The sequence below is a fragment of the Pimephales promelas genome, chromosome 19 (genome assembly GCF_988280905.1).
Source record: "Pimephales promelas chromosome 19, fPimPro1.hap1.1, whole genome shotgun sequence".
Lineage (NCBI taxonomy): Eukaryota > Metazoa > Chordata > Actinopteri > Cypriniformes > Leuciscidae > Pimephales > Pimephales promelas.
This window is the reverse complement of record NC_142787.1, coordinates 21,607,864-21,628,701: the sequence shown is the minus strand read 5'-3', so window position 1 is coordinate 21,628,701 and position 20,838 is coordinate 21,607,864. Positions and strand designations below refer to the sequence as shown.

At 42.0% G+C, this 20,838-nt stretch overlaps 1 protein-coding gene across 2 annotated transcripts in view; it reads left to right on the top strand.

Annotated features, from left to right (window-relative positions):
• LOC120490851 (transmembrane protein 132C) overlaps positions 1 to 20,838 on the top strand; it is a 127,397-nt gene that overhangs the window by 97,470 nt on the left and 9,089 nt on the right. For both annotated transcript variants that reach the window (XM_039688346.2, XM_089123608.1), the window contains exons 5-6: positions 5,382 to 5,525; positions 19,033 to 19,241. In XM_039688346.2, coding sequence (XP_039544280.1) covers positions 5,382 to 5,525; positions 19,033 to 19,241 — 353 coding nt within the window. The remainder of the gene's footprint in view (positions 1 to 5,381; positions 5,526 to 19,032; positions 19,242 to 20,838) is intronic.

The window sequence follows — 20,838 nt, the reverse complement described above, 5'->3', positions numbered from 1 at the left end:
AAGCCATAATCCTAACATGTATACATCAGACCAGACCAGAGTCAGTAATCACCAAGATATCACGCTAATAAACCCAGACACTGTCGGGGTTAATAGTATATGACAATACAACCAGACAAAGTGGGTTTAATATATGTAAAAATATAACCGGCCAAAGCAGGTCTCATATACATATGTGAATGTGACTGTGCACTGTAATATTAATGACAGCACCTGACACATTCAGGCCCTAATCATACTGAAAGCACCCTTCCCTGTAGGGAAGGCACCTCCATATTATAGAATTTCATAAATGTGGAAGGCGAGGACCAACCGGACGCATCACAAATATCCTGAATGGGACAGCCAAATCACCATGCTGAGGCCATAACTCTGGTCGAATGGGCCCTGATACCTATTGGGCAAACTAGACCCACTGAGGTATAAGCCATCGCGATACTATCCACTATCCATTTAGACAGTCTTTTCTTAGTGACTGAATCCCCTTTGGATCGACCACCAAAGCAGACAAAACGCTGTTCTGATTGTCCAAACGACTCAGAGCGCTCCAGACAAATTCTCAGTGCCCTAACTGGTGTTGAGAGCACTTTGGGCACATGCCTGGGCTTGAGGATGACCTTAGAGTTATCCTAAGCAAACTCCAGACATGCCGGGCTCACAGAGAGAGCCTGCAGATCCCCCCCTCGCTTGATTGATGCCAATGCCAACAGGAGAGCGGTCTTCAACGAGAGAGGTTTAATTGAGAGGCTGATTGAGCCATGTGGAGCCATGAGCCATGGGCCAACCGGAGAACCGGAGAACTGAAAGGTTAGCTCATATATTTTAAGGGTAGCTAAGTGTTAGGGAAGGTGTTTGGCCTATAATTGTTTGATAAGAATGTTGTTCCTGATCCAGAAACAATTTCTACTTGACTAAATCATGCTGTTTCTATGAACATGCACTGTCATGAATGTTTGAGCAATGTTTAATTCTTTAGCAATGGTAGAGGAGATCATGTCCTCTTGTCATAATGGGTCTTAATTCCTTGAAAGAGATCTTATTTAACCAAGCAGTGAGGTGGAGAGGCCTTGGATGATGGTTTAATGTGGAAACGGTAGCACAAAACAGTGATTATCCTCATGTTAGCTGATGCTTGTCTGACCCAGTGGCTGTAATGTGTTCAAGGCAGCTAAGCGTTTGCTTCATCTCTTTGCGCTATTACTGAAATCAATAGCCATCTTCCTCTTTGCTCCCTGTTTGTGTGCACTGTTGTGCCATTTTATCAGCGGCTTTGTCAGCAAGACTCTCAGAGGCAAAAAGGCTTCAGTCCTTGCTGCTGAAGAGCTGGGAGGACCCACGGTCTTGAAAAGAAATACAGCCGTGGATCGATGGCTCTGTAATAGCATGTCTGCGGCATCAGCCGGGAGGAGCCACACGGGGTGCCAATATGTTCAGTAATGCCTGTCCTTGAGCGTTAGGCCCCGTGTGAGCCGGCGTAGGTCCACCACAAAGTTAAGCAATCACCTGTGCTGATATTAACCCTCCGTTCCCTCACCTGCAATACTTCTTTAGACCTTACAAATGCTGCCCAAAAAGTATAATGGCCTTTTATCGATTTACCACCTCCTCTTTTCTTTCTCTTTCTCAAGATAGTGTGAAACCATTTAAGAGTAAGTGTGTGTTGTAGAAGCACTGCCCTCCCATAGAGACGGTCTCTAGGAGAGCGTATGCCAGCCCAGCCTGTTCTTGAAACCCAGCATCCGCGCATAGCTAACGCTAATCAGTCAGCGGTCCAGGGAGCAATGTTTACCGACAAGCCAGGCAGCAGCGGATGACAAGACTGCATGAATAACACATTTTGCTTGGATTCATCGCCCTCCCTCTGGAACAGCAGCTCATAGGAGCTCGAGAGATGGGGTTGGGGGAAGGAGAGGGATGCTGTGTTTCAACTGTAGCATCATGATTGGGGGGAGGACTGGGAGTCTAGGTGGATGTGAACTAGTGGTATAATAGTTCTGCTGGTTCAAATGCCACAAACATCAGTCCTGCTGTCAGAGTAAATCTTCCTTAATGTTCTTTCTCCCTTAATGTCAAAAGAATCAGAAAACTGTACTTTGCATTGTGGCGCTTGCCAAATGTAGCAATCCCAACATCATGCCCGTTAACATGGATTTTTATTTAATTTGTTTTATATTGATTTTCATTTAATCCTATATATTTTCTATGTATATTTTTAAATATTTCAAATATAACACAAATATAACCCAATTACAAATATATATAGTGTGTTACTAATGGTTTTCTTCTGAGACTATGGTCCCTGTTCTCTTCAGTTCATTGACCAGGTCCTGCCATGTAGTTCTGGGTTGATCCCTCGTCTTCCTCATGATCATTGATGCCCCATGTGTTGAGATCTTGCATGGAGCCCCAGACCGAGGGAGATTGACCGTTATCTTGAACTTCTTCTATTTTCTAATGATTGCGCCAACTGTTTTTTGCCTTCTCACCAAGCTGGTTGCCTGTTGTCCTTAAGCCCATCCCAGCCTTGTGCAGGTCTACAATTTTATCTGATGTCCTTACAGGTCTTGGCCATTGTGGAGAGGTTGGCGTCTGTTTGATTGAGTGTGTGGACAGGAGTCTTTTATATAGGTAACGGGTTCAAACATGTGCAGTTAAAACAGGTAATGAGTGGAGAACAGGAGGACTTCTTAAAGAGAAACTAACAGGTCTGTGAGAGCCGGAATTCTTACTGATTGTTAGGTGATCAAATACTTACAGTATGTCATGCAATGAAATGCAAATGAATTACTTAAAAATCATACAATGTGTTTTTCTGGATTTTTGTTTTAGATTCCGTCACTCACAGTTGAAGAGTACCTATGATAAAAATTAGAGACTTCTACATTCTTTGTAAGTGGACGAACCTGCGAAATCGGTAGTGTATCAAATACTTGTTCTCCCCACTGTATATATAAAATAATACACACAACAAAAATCTAATAATTAATAAATAAATGTGTGAATACACATAATTAAAATAATGCATTCATATTTTGTATAAAGTTACACTTAATATCACAAAATATTAGACTTTTTACTTTTTAAAATTAATTCAAGAAGTAGTGTGCTGTTAAAAGTGTTTTTATTCATTTTTGTCTGGTCTTAACACATCACATTTTCTTCACAAGACTGAGAGAATTTAACACAGACTTATGGGACTTTCATGTGACTGAACTGGATTAAGATTTGCTTCTTACTGTATGTGTATTTGTAAATTTGGATAATCTGGTTTATATTACTTTTTGGAATATTGGAAGGCTAGAGTACTGTAATCCTTGTGTACCTGTACAAACATTAAAATGCACATTATTTTGGTAGAAAAAAAGTTACTTTTCTTTTTCTTTTCTTTTTTTTTTAACAAAGCGTTAGAATCTTTGGGTATAAGTTTCAATTTTTTTTTTTTTTTTGCTTTTGCCATGCGAGTCAAATGGTGGAGGCAAGTATGTATTTCTCAAGGGTCAATGGATTTGACCTGTGTGGTTTAAAACTGTCCTCACTCCCTCGCTGGACTGAACTCACCTTAGCTTTGTTTTGTTTTTTACAGAATAGCCACCCATCCAAGTCTGTGGCATCACAATGAGAGGCTTTCCACCGCTTTTCCTGTTTTGCTCTGGAATTCTGTTTTTAATTCACTCCGTAATCTTCAGGCTTGAATGAAAATTTCATTGTTCGGTTTTAACAGCCGGTGAATGGACACATTGAAAGACATTTGAAAGCACCTTGTCTGCCGAACACTGTCGCTGAGTTCTTTGAATTCCTATGTGAGTGAAAGGGGGAGAGCAAATTGTAAACACTTCACCCATCCCATCCCGTTGAATATTTATCAGAGTCATTTTCCTGGTCTTGATAAATTAATGTTTTGACAGCAAATCAAACACAGGTGATAACTCCCTGTCAAAATGTCTGAGCGTATGGTTTGAATACCAAGCGAGTGCTGCTCAGACTACATTCCTGTTGTACATTTACATAATTTTGAAATCAAGGGAAACGGCGTATTCAAATTCTAACTCAGAAGTAGAAAGCACAGCCTATGTTAGATAGAAAATAATGATCGGCTTAAATGCATAAAGAGAAAGAAAGGAAGTGGCTCGTTTATCCTCACAATTGTGGTGCATTAAAGTGAAAATGATTGAAATAAGAATCAGCTGCCAAGTGAAGCCTGATGTGGGATCACCCTGGAGAAGAAAAAAAAAAAGTAACAGAAGACCTCAGTCTTATTAACAAGCTTGAAATTTCATTATCCACAGTTCAGGATTAAATAATGTTATCTGTTTTCTCTAAAGGAAAATGGCAGAGCTGTGACAAAGAAGAAAAGACCCTATGATGAAGAACACAACCTTGGCAGAGGGCTTCTTTATTTTGGTTTATCCACATGGTTTATGATAAGGGCAGTTGTGAGCCGTCTCCTCACCCACCCCCAGCCAGCAGGAAAAACTCAAGTCAGACTACTCATCCTTTGGCTTGTTTAAACTGTAGATTGAACACATGGATGTGCTTTAGATGAGATTATAGTCAGAGAATGAATTTGGAGAAAATGTTAATTAGCTGTAATTTCAATTTTATATTTCAGGAACTTTAAGCATAATTTGAAACTATACTACTGGTGCTTCCTCAGGCAATCATCACTATTTCTATTGCCATTCCCAACACGTAAGGTTAAGGATCTGGGTTAGTACTATTATGTTAAATAGCTAATTAGTATTAATCATTTAGCTTTTTAAATGCATTTATTTTAATTTATATTTAATTTATATATTATTTCATATTTTTTAGTATATAAATATAACGTAATAAATATAAATGTATGTTTTTGTCAGAACTTCTTCTACTACAGAACATACTATTTTTGCAAGTTTGATCAAAAAGGAGACTAAACAAATCCTGCAGACCACCCTGAACATTCCTAGCAACCCCTAAGAACATCTTAAAACTACAGTCTATCAATCACCTACAGCTCCCTGTCACAGCAGATAGTTTTTTTGCATGGACAAGCACTCATATTTTCTTCTGAATATGTGTTAAAATATTTGTTCTTTCTTTTTGAAACGGCTTCATAGTGAAATGTATTCCTGGGTGTGTTTTTCATGTGAATATTATCTAAGAGTGGATCAGTTTCATAAAAACAGGATGTGTTGTTTGGCTCTAAACAGACCTCTCCATCTCACTCCGAGACTCTCCAGAGCTGATGACTCTAATTGAATGATATGACTCACTGGGTTAATAGCGCGACTCAATGGTGGTGATGAAGAGCTAGAGCTGACAGAATGACGAATTATTGTGAATAATTATTGGTGAATTTTCCAGAGTTAACGCAGTCTGATTGATCTTCCCTCTGTGTGCAGGAGACAGAGATCCTTAACACCGCTGTGCTCACTGGGAAGACAGTTGCCATGCCAGTGAAGGTGGTCACCGTCGGAACCGAAGGTACTGTGACCGATGTGACCGAGTCTGTGGAATGTCGCTCGACGGACGAGGACGTGGTTAAGGTGGGAAGGGACATGCACAGGTCACTTACATGAAAAAAACATGTGTGGATGTGTGTTTCTTCAGCTACTTTCACCAGTTCACACTTACAAATAATCAGATTGTGTAAAAGTATGTGCATTTGGCGTGCTGTCCAAGGGGAGGGCTCTGAGCTCAGAATCTGGCCCAAATGCAGAGTACTCCTCCCATCTCTCTGGTTAGGATAGTAACCAGGCGAGGAACATAGGTGAGACTTCTATGTATATATACATAGGCCTCTTCTCGTTCTGATTTGAACATGTTCCCTTCTGAACTTTGTTAATAAAACATCATGTTTGAGCCATTTATCATATAAATGCCTCATTCATTCATTCATGAGGACGTTTAACCTTGTGGATTTAAAAAAATTTAAACTCTTTTTTTATACACCACATCACAAGGTCTCACTAATTTCTAAAACCATTTAGAAATGAATCATTTTAAAAATGAAATAAATAAATAAATATATACAAACAGTAGTGCTCAAAAGTGATGTCCAGCATAGGAAAATGTACATCTTCACCCTTTATTTAAATAATAAAAATGTGCTAAAGATTTTGTAATAGTATATACACCACATCCCATATATATATATATATATATATATATATATATATATATATATATATATATATATATTAGTAATTAGCAGAGGTGGGGACAAGTCACACATGGTCAAGTCCAAGCAAGTCTCAAGTCTTAACCATCAAGTCTCGAGTCAAGTCTCAAGTCGCAGTTCAGATAAATCAAGCAAGTCAAGTCAAGTCAAGGGTTCTTCTAAGCAAGTCAAGTCAAGTCCTGATAAGTTTCAAGTAAAGTCAAGTCACACTACTAAAATAAATAGAGGTAAATTTTTTCGATACATATTTATTTTTGCACAGAAAAGATGAACTTTTATACATATATTTTGTATCTTACATTTGCTATATTAATCATATGCATATCTGTGCTACATTAATATCTGAAAATAAAATAAAATTGTGTTGTTTACACAAAACGTTCAGAGTCTAAGATGTATCGATTCTAAGATGTATAATCCAATCTGTCTAATTCAATTTAATTGAAACGGTCTAAAATGTATGAAATCTAAAATGTAATATCTTATATCTTATATAAATGTAAAATATAAAATGTATGAAATGTATGAGAATATAAAATGCAATTTTTTTTTAATTCAGTAGTTTTTCTTATCATAGCCAACAAATGTCTTCGGAAACTCCTTTTCCTCGATTTACTGAAACCTATATGTAAAACGCATTTGCAGCTGCACAGCCGTGTATATATCTATGCTGCATATACAGACATCCCAACCTACAAGAATTCATTTCAGGGAGGTATATCTCAATGAATGTAATGTTAGGGGGGGGGGGGGGGGGGTTAATATATGTTATATTAACATATTTAAAATATGTTTAAAATAAATATAAAATAAAAATGGTAATATGTTATATTAACATATTTTATATTTAATAAATATTACATATTAAATAATATTATGTATATTATATATTAAATTTACATAAATATTAACAAATGATTGTTTTAATTATGGAATTCTCCATAATTAACTCCTAAACTTCAGAAGAGAACAATTCTTTGTAAGGAAGGAGGGGTTTCTTTATTGTACATTTATTTGCATGTAGTATGTAGCATATGGTTTGCGTTGGTCAGTACAGCGCTGACTATTGAGTGTCGCTAGGAAACACGTCCGCGCTGCGCTGACGAATCGGCTGCGCGGCTCGGATCATTGAACCGTGCAGATGACATGTCTGCGCGGCACGAGCTCTGTAAAGCCCCGCTGTCTCGTCCCACTTTTGGTTTGTTTGGCTTCCCATATCTCTGCCGTGCACACGCCGCACGCTATGTAGCCTATGTTATACGCGCAGTATCTCGCTCTAGATTCCGGGAGATTTTAACTCATTTGCGGGCATCAGGGAGACGCTATCAATATGCGTGAGACTCCCGGAACTTCCGTTTGGCGCGGTTTGAATTGAGCAGCGTAAAGGCACAGATGCCGATATATTGATGCTGACGTCATAATATATATTTTAATTAACTTTAGCCTATTGCTGTTTGTTTATTATATGTTCAAGTCATTGTCGAGTCTTCCACTTCAAGTCAAGTCAAGTCTCAAGTAACTTGTTCTCAAGTCAAAGTCAAGTCAAGTCATTTTTGTACTTTAATCAAGCAAGTCACAAGTCCTTAAAATTGTGACTCGAGTCAGACTCGAGTCAAGTCATGTGACTCGAGTCCCCCACCTCTGGTAATTAGTGAGACCTTGGGATGTGGTGTGATTTACTGTATTTTAGATGGTTTTCGTCAAGAGACACGAGCTGAAAGAACCTACAGACACACATAAGTATAATTGTGTAACCAGGATAACAAAAGGACTGTTGGAGGGCACACATAGTGTATTAAAACAGCTATATTAGATATGATTTAAAGCACCATACGTTACACCGCTCTAAATGAATGTCACTTGTCAGTTGTTAAGCTAGAGGCAGAAAATAAAAAGGATGTTAAATTCAAGCTTTTCTGAACAAGCTTGTGCCTTCCACTTTCTGCCATTTGGGAACAAATATGAGAGCATTTTATGAGGGAGAAAATGACAATGTGTGCGGATTTACTCCCTCCGGGTTTAATTATCTGATTGGCACCCCACACTGAAACACTGACCTCTGGAGAGGAATCCTTCTCCTTCCCCACCATAGCTGACACACACACACACACACACACACACACATGGGCACTGATGCCCTGGATTCAGAGCATCTGAAGTCACTTTGCCATTGTATATTTTACATGTTTTGTCACCGATACAAACACCGAATTGTAGTGTCAAGTCACGTTTATTTATATTGGCCTATTGCTTTATACAGTACAGATTGTTTCCAAGCAACTTTACAATAGGAAAATGATTCAATGATACAAACAGAGTTCATACAGTGCATGTGCATCATAGTGAGTTATTTAGCAATCATAAACTAAAAAACCTTGTTATTGTTAAATTAGTTATTGTTAAAATTAATATTCTCTATTAAAAAAACACTTCTAAATGATGTATTATTTGTTGTAATAAGACAAAAATGAATGAGCTACACCTGTTTGAAGTTGATAGACTCAGCAAAGTCAATTTTGAGCAAAGTCCGAAAGTCTAGTTAAAGTTCTCTCGTACTGCGTAATGACTTACGCTAGGGGAAAACCTCTTTTCCACGAGATATTGAAGCCAAAAATTATCCTTAATTTTGAATTCATGTAAAACGCGTTGTGGCAGCATGATCATCAAGAAGTGAGCATTTTTCATGGACAAAGGAAAGATACGCTTAGTTGCCAAATTTCCCTTTTATTATGTTTTTTTTTTTTTTTTTTTTTTTAGCACCAACTGGGCCAACAGCATTAACTGCGTCCAGTTGGGCTTTCTTTTCCATTTTTAATAAATGGGTTCATAATTTATCATCATTCAACTATTAGATTACTTCAATAGGAGCAACATTTCCTTGCTTTAGTGTATTTAGACTAATAGGATATCAATTAACCAAGCAAGAGTTAATGCAAGTGTCGTTTTTCATTATTAGCCAAGTGGTGGTTTTCTTTGGGGTATAGGCTACCTTGATTTAATTTAATTGAATTCACAACTTTTCTTTCTCTCTCTGCCTTTTTAGAATTACACTTCACTGGGGCCTGCACAAACATGTCATTATATACGCATCTCAATGACATTACTATTATTATTTTGTGTAGGACACAGACATATTTAGATGTTGTAATTCCATGATTTGTACGCAATGTTTTGTTCCGCATGATGGTCTGGCCCTGTCATCTAACAACCAATCACGTGATCATTGCGAGGAAGCTCGTGCATGGGAATTAACGTCATCTATAGCAACAAAGACTCACTCTTAGTTTAGGAGTTGTCATTTTTCCTTACAAAAAGTAGGTCTGAAAGGCATTGTGAATAAGAGAAAAATTTAAGAGAAAATAGCTAAAATACTTTTGTGCGATTTAGGAGTCCTCCTAGTGGTAAGATAAAATTCTTTGTGAATACGGCCCTAGATCTCTAAACTGATCCTCCATACTAGGGTACATTGTGTTCAGCAATTTTGTAGATCCTTCGGACACCTGCTATCCCAATGCCATTAAGTTTCCCCTGCTGTGCTTAATGGCGCTACGCATGCATATTGGCATTAACACACTCTAGTCGTCTCCTAGTAACATGCCTGACAACATTCAATGCTACAGTAGGTTGCTAAAGTTTTGACTTGTCGGACTCCAGATCACGGCTCCAATCTTCTATACAGTCCTTATTTTCTTTGTCAAATGCGTTTTTTTTTTTACAGCACATTAAACGATTAAATTGTTTCTTTACTTACACAACCTTTCAATCCAGCTACTTATAGCCGTTGGCTTACAGTTCAAGATGAAATTGGAGGCTGGAGGTATTTTAAGGGTTGAGATGCTTTCTGAATTACTTTTTTTCTTTACTGGGATTTTTTTCTTTAATTTCAACAGTAAACGCCTACATTTCTAAGAATTTTCTTAGAATTTTGTCACTAGGAGCTACTCTCAGGTCTTTAGAAGCTGTTTTGAGGTGCTCCCACACTCAGGAGATTTTTCATCCTTCAGTCAAAATACTCACTATTCCAGCCACAGCACTTTACATTCTGCATGATAGTCGTCTTACTGTGCTTTGAAATAATTATGTGGACATTCTGTGACCATTCACATTCTGCACAAGAGCAATTTCCAAAACCGACTGACCAGATTTAGTCATTTAAAAAAAATATATACTCCTTGGTTGCACTGGAGAGCTCCTTCCATCTGACCATTTTCATGAAAACCCACAAAATAACATCTAATAATATAGCTAATACCTTCATTTATTAAAGTATAGACTGGTTATAATAAATACAAATTTGGTATGACCACTTGACAAAAATTACTTTCGTTTTATTGCGTCATGACAAATGATACAATTAAAACATGGAGCCCATAAATTAGTATTTTACTCAGACATCACTTTTGGCCACATTCAACCTGATATCACCATTTACTCACCATCATGTTTTTCCAAACCTGTACAGTTTGACTTTCTTTGTGGAACACATGTAAATGTTTAGCTGAAGGTTCAAGCTTTTCTTCTCCATAGAAGAACAGACTCTTGGTTAATAAAAAATACAAATAAAAAAAAACTTGTCTGTGGCTATTTTACAGTGATCTTCTGCACAGACAGATATATGGACAGATTGAGAGACTAATGAGAGAGGAAAATACAAAGACAGAAGTGAGGATAGTTATGGAGATTTTGTAGAGCTGGAGCTGATTCTTTTAGATGTGTGTTAATGCAAATGCGTGTGTCAAGGGAAGTGCGTTTCACCAAGTGTTTGAAACCATACTTTAAAGCTAAGGCTTGTTATTTTACAAGCTATTTATATTAAAGGTATTTCAACTTACAAAGGCGAAATGCAGTTAACACAACACATTTATTTAAAATTTAGTTGAATCTTTTAGACTATGATTTGTCCTTTCAGATATGGGTTTGACTTAACGCTCAGATTCAGAGGAAACAGTGTATGGAAATTCGTATTACCTCAATGGCAAAAAAAAAGCGCCATCAACTGTTTAAGTGAATGAATTTTGCCCTTGTAGAAAACTACAGTCCAGCTATTCTTCTGAAAACATAACATAAATGAGCAAACATTGAAGAAATATGACTTGGAGGGAATGGGTGGAGTGAAACACATCAGTGTTAAATATATCTTTTTAAAATCTATATTTTAAAAGTAACCCATTTAAAAATATTTACTCAAATGAACCTGAACCTGTTCCTATTTTTTTGCTATTTAATCCTAAACATTGTGTTCACTTCAGTGAACATCTAGAGTTGCTCAAGACTCTCTGCTAATTATTTCAGTTAGACATGGACGGGCAGAAAGGGACAGTGCTTGCGTCATGCAGCAAACTCCAGTCTTGCTGTGTGCCTGCCTGTCGAATGGGTCATTAAATACCAAACTCAGTTCCCTGCGGGGATCTTGATGTCCTCTGTAAGTGTCCCTCTATTCAGCAGTCTTAATGTTCCTGATTAATGCCCTGCCATACCTGCTAGTTATGATGCTTATAGACATTCATGGGAAGGGCATGTTGCAGTGAAGTTAGATTGACTTTGTGTACTCCAAACACAGTCACCCTTTTACACCCAAAGCAATACCCTTCATGGGCCACCAGGGTTTATCTAAGGTTCTCAGACTATTGTGGGAGATTAACCATCTGTAAGTAAGGAAGTAAAGAATACAATTGTCGATGTAAAACTGCAAATTGTTCCATTATGTTCCAATTATATGGGCAGATCCAGACAGTTTAATAGATTTAAAGGGTGTTTAACAGATATAATTGGTGTGGGGAATTATGGTTCACTGAAGTTGTTCATTATTATAAGCCTAGGCATCATTTACTTTTTGTCACTTTTTACCACTGGGGATTTGGTCTCCATTGTTTTATGAAATAGCTCACAGCAGTGATATATCTAACATTGGCAGGGGTTGTCCATGATCCATGTGTTTATCTAATTACATCCAAATTCCACCAGTGGCAGTTTAAGTTTACACATTAAATATGTAAGTGCATTTTTAGAACTTAAATTGGTCAGTAAGAAGAATTGGCCCCTCAGATCACATTGTAACTCAGTGTGCTATTAAATGTATTTGTTTTAATTTTAATATTTTATTTTACATTTTATATTTTTTGACTTGACATAAAAGATTATACTCTACTACTACTGAACAAGTTAAATGCAAAGAATATTTATTTTTCAGTACAGTAAAAGATGCACAACCTAATTATTGCACACTATCGTTCAAAATGTCAAGGTTAATCTTTTATGTGACTTGTGACATTTATTTTGAAATAGAGTACAATAACTGGTTTCTATATTCATATATATTAAAATGTAATTTATTCTTGTGATGGCAAAGCGGAATTTATAGCATTACTCCAGTCTTCAGTGTCACATGATCCTTCAGAAATCATTCTAATATTCTGATTTGGTGCTCAAGGCACAAACATTCGTCATCCTACATCTACTATTCATGGGATTTTATCCATGGCATTCCAAGTATGGTCCACAACAGAACAACTATTAGAAAATTGGAAAGCAACTTTAGTCGTGTAACTGGAACCATGCTAAACAACCTTGTCATTTAAGTAATTTATGTATTTGGCATGTGTTATGTTAAATCCACCTTTCCACAATTTTGTCATAAAAGTCAAAATTATGTTGTAGCCATTGTCACAAAATGACTTATTTATTTCACAGGGTTCGGTGCAGGCTGTATAATGCTTACTGAAAACGTCTCGGGTTATGACTATAACCCTTGTTCCCTGAGAAGGGAACGAGACACTGCGTCGATAAAATCGACTCTTTGGGGACGCTCCCTAAGCGTGCGCCTCTGAAGTATGAATGAAACTAATCCAATCCTGATTGGTGTTGCGTCGTGACGTAACATGTGACGGCATACCCGGAAGTATAAAAGTGACGCTGTCACAACACACACTAGCCTCGCGATGAAGCAAGACGCTCAAGGGTCTGAAAAGGGGGCGTGGCAACACGACGCAGTGTCTCGTTCCCTTCTCAGGGAACAAGGGTTATAGTCATAACCCGAGACGTTCCCTATCGAGGGAACTCAACACTGCGTCGATAAAATCGACTCTTTGGGGAACGAGTACCCACTAGGCCACGCACCGAACAGACCCGCCCCAGAGTGAAACTGATTAGGCACTCAGCAAGGGCCGAGTACGTGTGCACCGGGCGTACTGGGAAGGCTGAGACTGTAAAACCTGATGAAAGTATGCGGGGTAGCCCAGCCGGCTGCCTCACAAATCTCCTGCAGAGGTACTCCCGACAGAAGGGCCCTAGAGGAAGCCATGCCTCTAGTCGAGTGAGCCCTTAAGGCCAAAGGTGAAGGAACCCCACGCACCTTGTAAGCCTCAGTAATAGCCTGGACAATCCAGTTACTTATAGTTTGTTTGGTCGCCGGGAGCCCCCTCTTAGGTGACCCAAAGCATACTAACAACTGGTCAGATCTTCTCCAAGAAGCAGACTTTTCCAAGTATACACTCAAAGCTCTGACGGGGCAGAGCAAGTGAAGCCTCTCTTCTCCCGCCGACACATGAGGTGGAGGATGGAATGCCTGAAGGACTACAGAGCGAGCCGTACTCGAAGGAACTTTAGGCACGTAGCCCGGACTCGGGTGCAAAAAGGCCTTTACTTTGCCAGGGGCAAACTCCAAGCAAGCTGGCGTTACCGCCAGGGCCTGGAGATCTCCCACCCTCTTAAGAGAGGTAATCGCTAAGAGAAAGACCATTTTCAACGTTAAGTCCTTAGGCGAAGCCGACTCTAAAGGTTCGAAGGGAGCGAGGGACAACCCTTCCAGAACTATTGCCAGATCCCAGGCAGGCACCCTGGACCTGATCGCCGGCCTCATCCTCCAAGCACCACGGAGAAACCTAATGACCAACTGGTGCCTCCCCAGAGGTCCACCATCTACTGGCGCGTGGAAAGCCGAAACGGCAGCCACGTACACCTTAAGAGTGGACGGGGAGAGACCCGCAGAGAAACGATCCTGAAGGAATTCCAGAACTGAAGCCACTGGGCAGTTTACTGGATCCAACCTTCGTTCTCCACACCAAGTGTGAAACACCTTCCACTTGAGGCCATATAATCTCCTGGTAGATGGGGCCCTAGAGCTAAGTATGGTTTCAACCACCTCAGCTGATAAGCCAGCATTTAGGTACTGAACCCCCTCAGAGGCCAGACCCACAGCTTCCACAACTCTGGGCGAGGGTGGAAGATTGTGCCCTCCGCCTGAGACAATAGATCCCTCCTCAGAGGAATCGGCCATGGCGGAGCTATGAGGAGTGATATTATATCCGAGAACCATACTCGTGTCGGCCATCTCGGGGCAACCAGAAGTAGACTGATGCCCTCTTGACGGACCCTCTCCAGGACCCCTGGGAGCAGAGCGATCGGGGGGAAAGCATACAGGCGAAGCCTCGGCCAAGCCTGTACCATGGCATCCAACCCCAGTGGGGCTGGATGTGAGAGGGAGAACCAAAGTGGACAGTGGGACGTCTCTCGAGACGCAAACAGATCCACTTCCATCGGTCCGAACCTCTCCCATATCGACTTCACCACATCCGGATGAAGTCTCCATTCCCCGGGCCTCAGCCCCTGCCTCGACAGGATGTCTGCTCCCCGATTCTGAACCCCTGGGATATACATTGCCCTTATTGACAATATCTTTCCCTGGGACCAAAGGATAATCTGATGCGCCAGTTTGCACAGAGGGCGCGATCTGAGTCCCCCCTGTCGGTTCAGATAGGCCACCACTGACGTATTGTCTGTCCGTATAAGGACGTGGCGACCCTCGATGTCTGGGAGGAAGCTCCTCAAAGCCTTGAATACCGCCATCATCTCCAGGCAATTTATATGCCAAGTGCGATGATGGTCCTGCCACAGACCCCTGGTAAAGCGGCCGTCCATGACCGCGCCCCAGCCCGTAAGGGAGGCGTCTGTCGAAACGGTTTCCCGGCGACATGACACCCCCAACACTGGCCCTTGGGATAGGAACCAAGGCTTCTTCCATATTTGCAGAGACTGAAGGCACTTGCGCGTTACTCTGATCATACGGAACGGATTTCCTTTGGGTGAGAACCCCTTGGTCTTCAACCACCACTGGAGGGGCCTCATGTGAAGGAGGCCCAGAGGAATAATGTTGGATGCCGCTGCCATGAGGCCCAGCATCCTTTGAAAGTGTTTCACAGTGACGGCCTGACCTAGCCTCACCCTGGACACCATCGCCAGAATTGACTCGATACGTGCGGGAGACATACGTGCCTGCATTGTAATCGAGTTCCACACGACTCCCAAAAAGGTCGTGCCCTGGGACGGTTCTAGCACACTCTTCTTCAAATTGAGTCTTAACCCCAATTTTTGAATATGGCCAAGAACGACATCTCGATGCCGAACTGCCATCTCCCGAGACTGGGCCAAAATAAGCCAGTCGTCGAGATAATTCAATACGCGAATCCCCTGAAGTCTCAGTGGAGCAAGGGCCACGTCCATACACTTGGTAAATGTGCGGGGAGAGAGTGCTAGGCCGAACGGAAGAACCCGATATTGGTATGCTTCGCCCCCGAAAGCGAACCTCAGGTACCTCCTGTGACAAGGAAGGATGGAGATGTGAAAATAGGCGTCTTTCAGATCTATCGTGACAAACCAGTCCTCGGATCTGATTTGACTCACGATTGTTGGAATGGTCAACATTCTGAATTTGAACCTTCTCAGAGACCGGTTCAACACCCTGAGATCCAAAATTGGCCTTAACCCCCCATCCTTCTTTGGAACTATAAAGTACCGGCTGTAAAACCCGGACTCCCTGTCTACCGGAAGAACACGTTCTATGGCTCCTTTCGACAGCAGAGTCTGTACTTCTTGTTCCAACACCTGAGCCTGCTCTGGGACCACCGCAGTGAGCACCACCCCAGAGAACTTGGGGGGGCGGTGCGCGAACTGCAGTCTGTACCCAACTCGTATTATCTGCAGGACCCATGGAGATATGTTGGGAAGATGATACCATCCCTCTACAAAATCTGCTAAGGGTACCAGCCTCTCGAGGCTGGCCTCTGGTGTCTTTTCGCTGGAAATTGATGCGGCCCGAAGCGCTGTTAACGGCGGACCTGCATCTTTTCCTAGAGGGCCCCGTTGTGAGAACAACCTCGGTTGTCTCACTGCGGAGGGGGCAGCCCTCTGAAGTCCTGCCTTGGCTAGGACCTCTTTTCCGAAGTCCTCTTAGCCTGAATGACGTCCCTCAGGTCGCCCCTCTGGCTGGAGGACTTCGGTTTTTGGGAGCGTTTCCTCTGTTGCCAAGACCCCGGAGGGGGGGCTCTAGAGGAAACGCTCTCCTTCTGCTCTGCCCTGTGGGAGGAGCTGGCTGATGGCTGGGGCTGATTGCTTTGCCCCCCCCTACTAGATTTGGCCTTCGCTTTCCGGGGGAGGTACTGCTGGAACGCCGCAGATTGTTTTCTCGACTCCTGAAACCTGTCGACAACCGAATTAACGGCGTCGCCGAACAGGCCAGAAGCCGAAAGCGGCGCATCCAGCAGGAAGGACCTATCCTTTTCTTTAATACCGGATAAGTTCAGCCACAGATGCCTCTCCGTGGCCACCATGGCCGCCATAGAGCGGCCAATAGCGCTGGCCGCTTCCCTAGTGGCCCGGAGAGACAAATCTGCGGCCTTCCTCAACTCCGCGACATCTTCAGGAGTAGGCCCCTCCCCCTCATCCAAATCTTTCAGGAGGTCGGCCTGGTATGCCTGCAAAATCGCCATTGAGTGCAGACACGAACCAGCCCGACCCGCCGCCATGTAAGCCCTGCCCACCAATGCAGATGTCTCTCTGCAGGGCTTACTAGGCAACACCGGGGTCTTTAGGGAAGACGCCGATTCGGGAGAGAGATAGCTCGCTAAAGCCTCCTCCACCTTCGGCATCTTCCCATATCCCATATCTCGAGCCCCCATAACATTGCTGTAATCTATTACATTGGGACTCGAAATACGGGACGAATGCGGTCTTTCCCACGTTCTCGAGATCTCTTTATGGAGATCAGGGAAAAACGGCAGACCCCGGCGGTGAGGCTGTGACCTGCGCTGCAGGTAACGCTCGTCCATTTTACTGGTGACTTGCGTTTCCTGCTCATGTTGTGGCCAGCTGATGTTTAGTCTGGCCACAGCGCGTGTCACAACCTCCACCAGCTCCTCATAACCCAGGCCGCGTGATGGCGTGCTGAGATCACGGTCGTCCGCATCGATGCTGAGCACGTCCCCTTCCTCAGAAGTAGACAGCTCAAGCACCGGGACCTGATCGCGGGTAGGAGAAACCGCAGCGCGGGCTCCCACACCACTCTCAGAGGCTGCGGGACCAGCCGATGGCGAGCGAGAAAATGCCTCAGCATTCTCACTCTCCTCCGCCAGATCCCGCTGCGAACCCCAGGATCTCAGTCGCCGCATCGCCTCGACATATGCGGGACCGGAACCCTGGGGAACGCGAGCCTGACCGTGCTCGTCAAAGCACGCCAGCCGGGAGCGCAGCACTCTAATAGGCAAAGCCTCACACATTTCACAAGCAGCCCCCTCGAGAGCTGCCCGTGCGTGCTGCACTCCCAAACAATACACACATAGAGAGTGTGCGTCCCCACCCGTGATGAAACGAGGGCAGGGATGCACACACCTCTTGAATTGTTCACTGGCCATACTTTCTTTCAATAATAAGACAAACAACACCAAATAAGACAGACAGTTTCAACATAAAGCGCTTGCTGAAGAGCGAAAGCTAGTGTGTGTTGTGACAGCGTCACTTTTATACTTCCGGGTATGCCGTCACATGTTACGTCACGACGCAACACCAATCAGGATTGGATTAGTTTCATTCATACTTCAGAGGCGCACGCTTAGGGAGCGTCCCCAAAGAGTCGATTTTATCGACGCAGTGTTGAGTTCCCTCGATAGGGAACTAAAGTTAAATAAATGCACCACTGATTTAATGTCACAAACTAAAAGAGTCTAGAACTTCTGGTATTTCTTTGAGTTCAGATTTTCTGTTTGTCTATTCAAAAATAAAACTTGGAGTTTATATATTTCCTGAGAGACTCACCAAATGAGGACTTGATGAAAGCTTGGCTACTGATTGCAGCTGCTAAATAGCAGTCTGGTATTGAGATGTAACAAGTATGATGCTCTAGAATATGGCACAACATTAGGGAAATCTCACAAACAACTGACACTCTTGTCATCTTGTATTTTGAGCTGATGGGCTGCTGCTCAGAAACCAAGCCATGCCATTGGTTCACTTCCACATCTGTTGTTATTAAAGAAGCCCTCAGGTTGATTGTATGAGATACAATTTTCGCTGCCAGGTATCATAAGCATTGCCTAAGAGCAATAGATTTTCTGCAAATTAATTACTTTGCTGCTGTAGAAAGACTTGACCACTCAGCTTTTTTCTGACTTCTTCCATTTACTCCATCTGCTTAGCTCCTTTCAACCCCAAAGCCTGAGAAATATAGACGTCCAAACACTCTCATTATCAACGACAACGACTCCCCCACTGACTGTAGTCAGAAATAAATACTTGGACAGGCCAGTCAAAGCCTGTCCAATCTCTCATCTTCCTCATTAAAGCGCAGAATGAAAGCGAATAACAGCGGCACAAAACACACAAAGGCTAGACTATTTTTCACATATTGCGCTGATTAGCACAAGAAGAGGCGTAATTTTTTCTTGTGCTTTCAAAATTTGAAATGGTCGCCAGGAAATTGGAGCGAAAAGTAGGCTGATACCTTGGCCAGAGCTGCAATTTTCTTTAATTTAGTGCTGCTTTGAATACAGTGTTGCTTGAATGCTTTGTTTGTCTGCTGTCTGATTTGTATTCCTCCTTCTTAGGTGTCCGAAAGGTGCGATTATGTGTATGTCAATGGCAAGGAGACACGTGGGAGAGTGCGGATGATGGTGAACTTCACCTACAGTTACCTCAGTGCTCAGCTGGAGGTGAGCGTGTGGATGCCTCGTCTCCCCCTGCAGATTGAGATGTCTGATCCAGAGCTCAGCCAAATCAGGGGCTGGAGAGTTCCTTTAGATGCTGCCAACCAGAGGTTAGCGACATTTTTGGCCGCATTTACTTTGCAGGTCCTGATGCCCAATTCCGATTTTATTATTATATTTTTTTGATGACCAGTTTACATCTTCTTTTAAAAGTGACCCATATCTGCATTTACACTATACACTTAGCGACACAACCCTGGGTAGACATACTGACACAGAAAAGCTAGGCCGAAAAGTAAAAATGTCGCAATTTGAAATTGACGCCAACAAAATTATAATACAAGCTTTTGCTTTCTGCACCATCTTTAAAGGTCAGCAAAATATTGGTCTCTTAAGGTGGAGAAAAAAGAGAAGAGCCCTCGTTGCAGCCTTGGTATTGAAAAGAGTCGTGTGATTGCGGTTGGTGTCCATCTGAGATGACGTCATTCACCACTGTCATTCAGTTGTGTACGATTCACATTGAAGGAAATATTCGACCTGTCAGCTGCTTTAAATATCCCGAGGCGTTCCCAGGCCAATGTGGAGATATAATCTCTCCACCTAGTCCTCGGTCTTCCCCGAGGCCTCCTCCCAGCTGGACCTGCCTGAAACACCTCCCTAGGGAGGCACCCAGGGGGCATCCTTACCAGATGCCCAAACCACCTCAACTGGCTCATTTCAATGCAAAGAAGAAGCAGCTCTTTAGAACTCTCTCAGGTTCCAATTTATATTCAATTCATATCATATTTATTTCCTTGTATAAATTAAGCCTAAAACTGATCTGAGAATATCTGAATCCAAGTGCTTTTTTCCTGCTTACATATGCGATTTGTGCCACTTGGGAGGAAAAAGATCGCAGTTAGTTCACTTGAACAATGTAATGTAAATGCGCCCTTTGTTTCAAGGAATCACATTTTCCTTTTATATTTTGAGGTAAGAGTATATTGTACTATTGAATCATATATATTGTCATTTTAAAAACCGTCTCCAGAACTTTCCGATCAAACAGTATGACAGTATGACTGCCTACATTTACACATCAGTGACTTACTAATACGAATACAATTATATAGCCTAAAGTTGACAGTAAAGTGTGAAAATCTGCCCTGCATTATTCCTTATTCCTTTTTTGTAGCTCCTTCAGCTCTCCATTTCTATCCTGAAGTGTATTTTTAAATGCCTTTTTTTTAATTCAGAGATTATTATATAACTTTTATAAATTATAATTGAAATGAAAAGAGCCCGAAAACTGCATTCTATCAGGTTTTATAATCTTTAACTGAGCAGAAAATATCCTACACAACCCACACATGTTATGCAATATGGTTCTGCTGGTAATTTGAAATCTTAACCATTTTTTTTTTACATTTACTTTTAATAATTCTCTCTATATTGCACAGCACCAATAATGTGCGAGCTCACCTGCCCATTCTCTATCAACCCTCACCTCAGTTGTTTTCATGCTCTGTTGTTTCTTGGTAACTCCAGACGTGTAGCGGAGCTCCCTCCGGATCCGCATGATGGAGGTGCGGGGAGGATGCGGACGCTGACTTTTTAATTACCGCTGGGTCGTCTTCAGGCACACCTGCCTCTGACGCACTAGCATCAAACAATATGCAGTTTAATGTTGCCGTACGCAGCAGATATCCACAAGATAATTTTTAATTA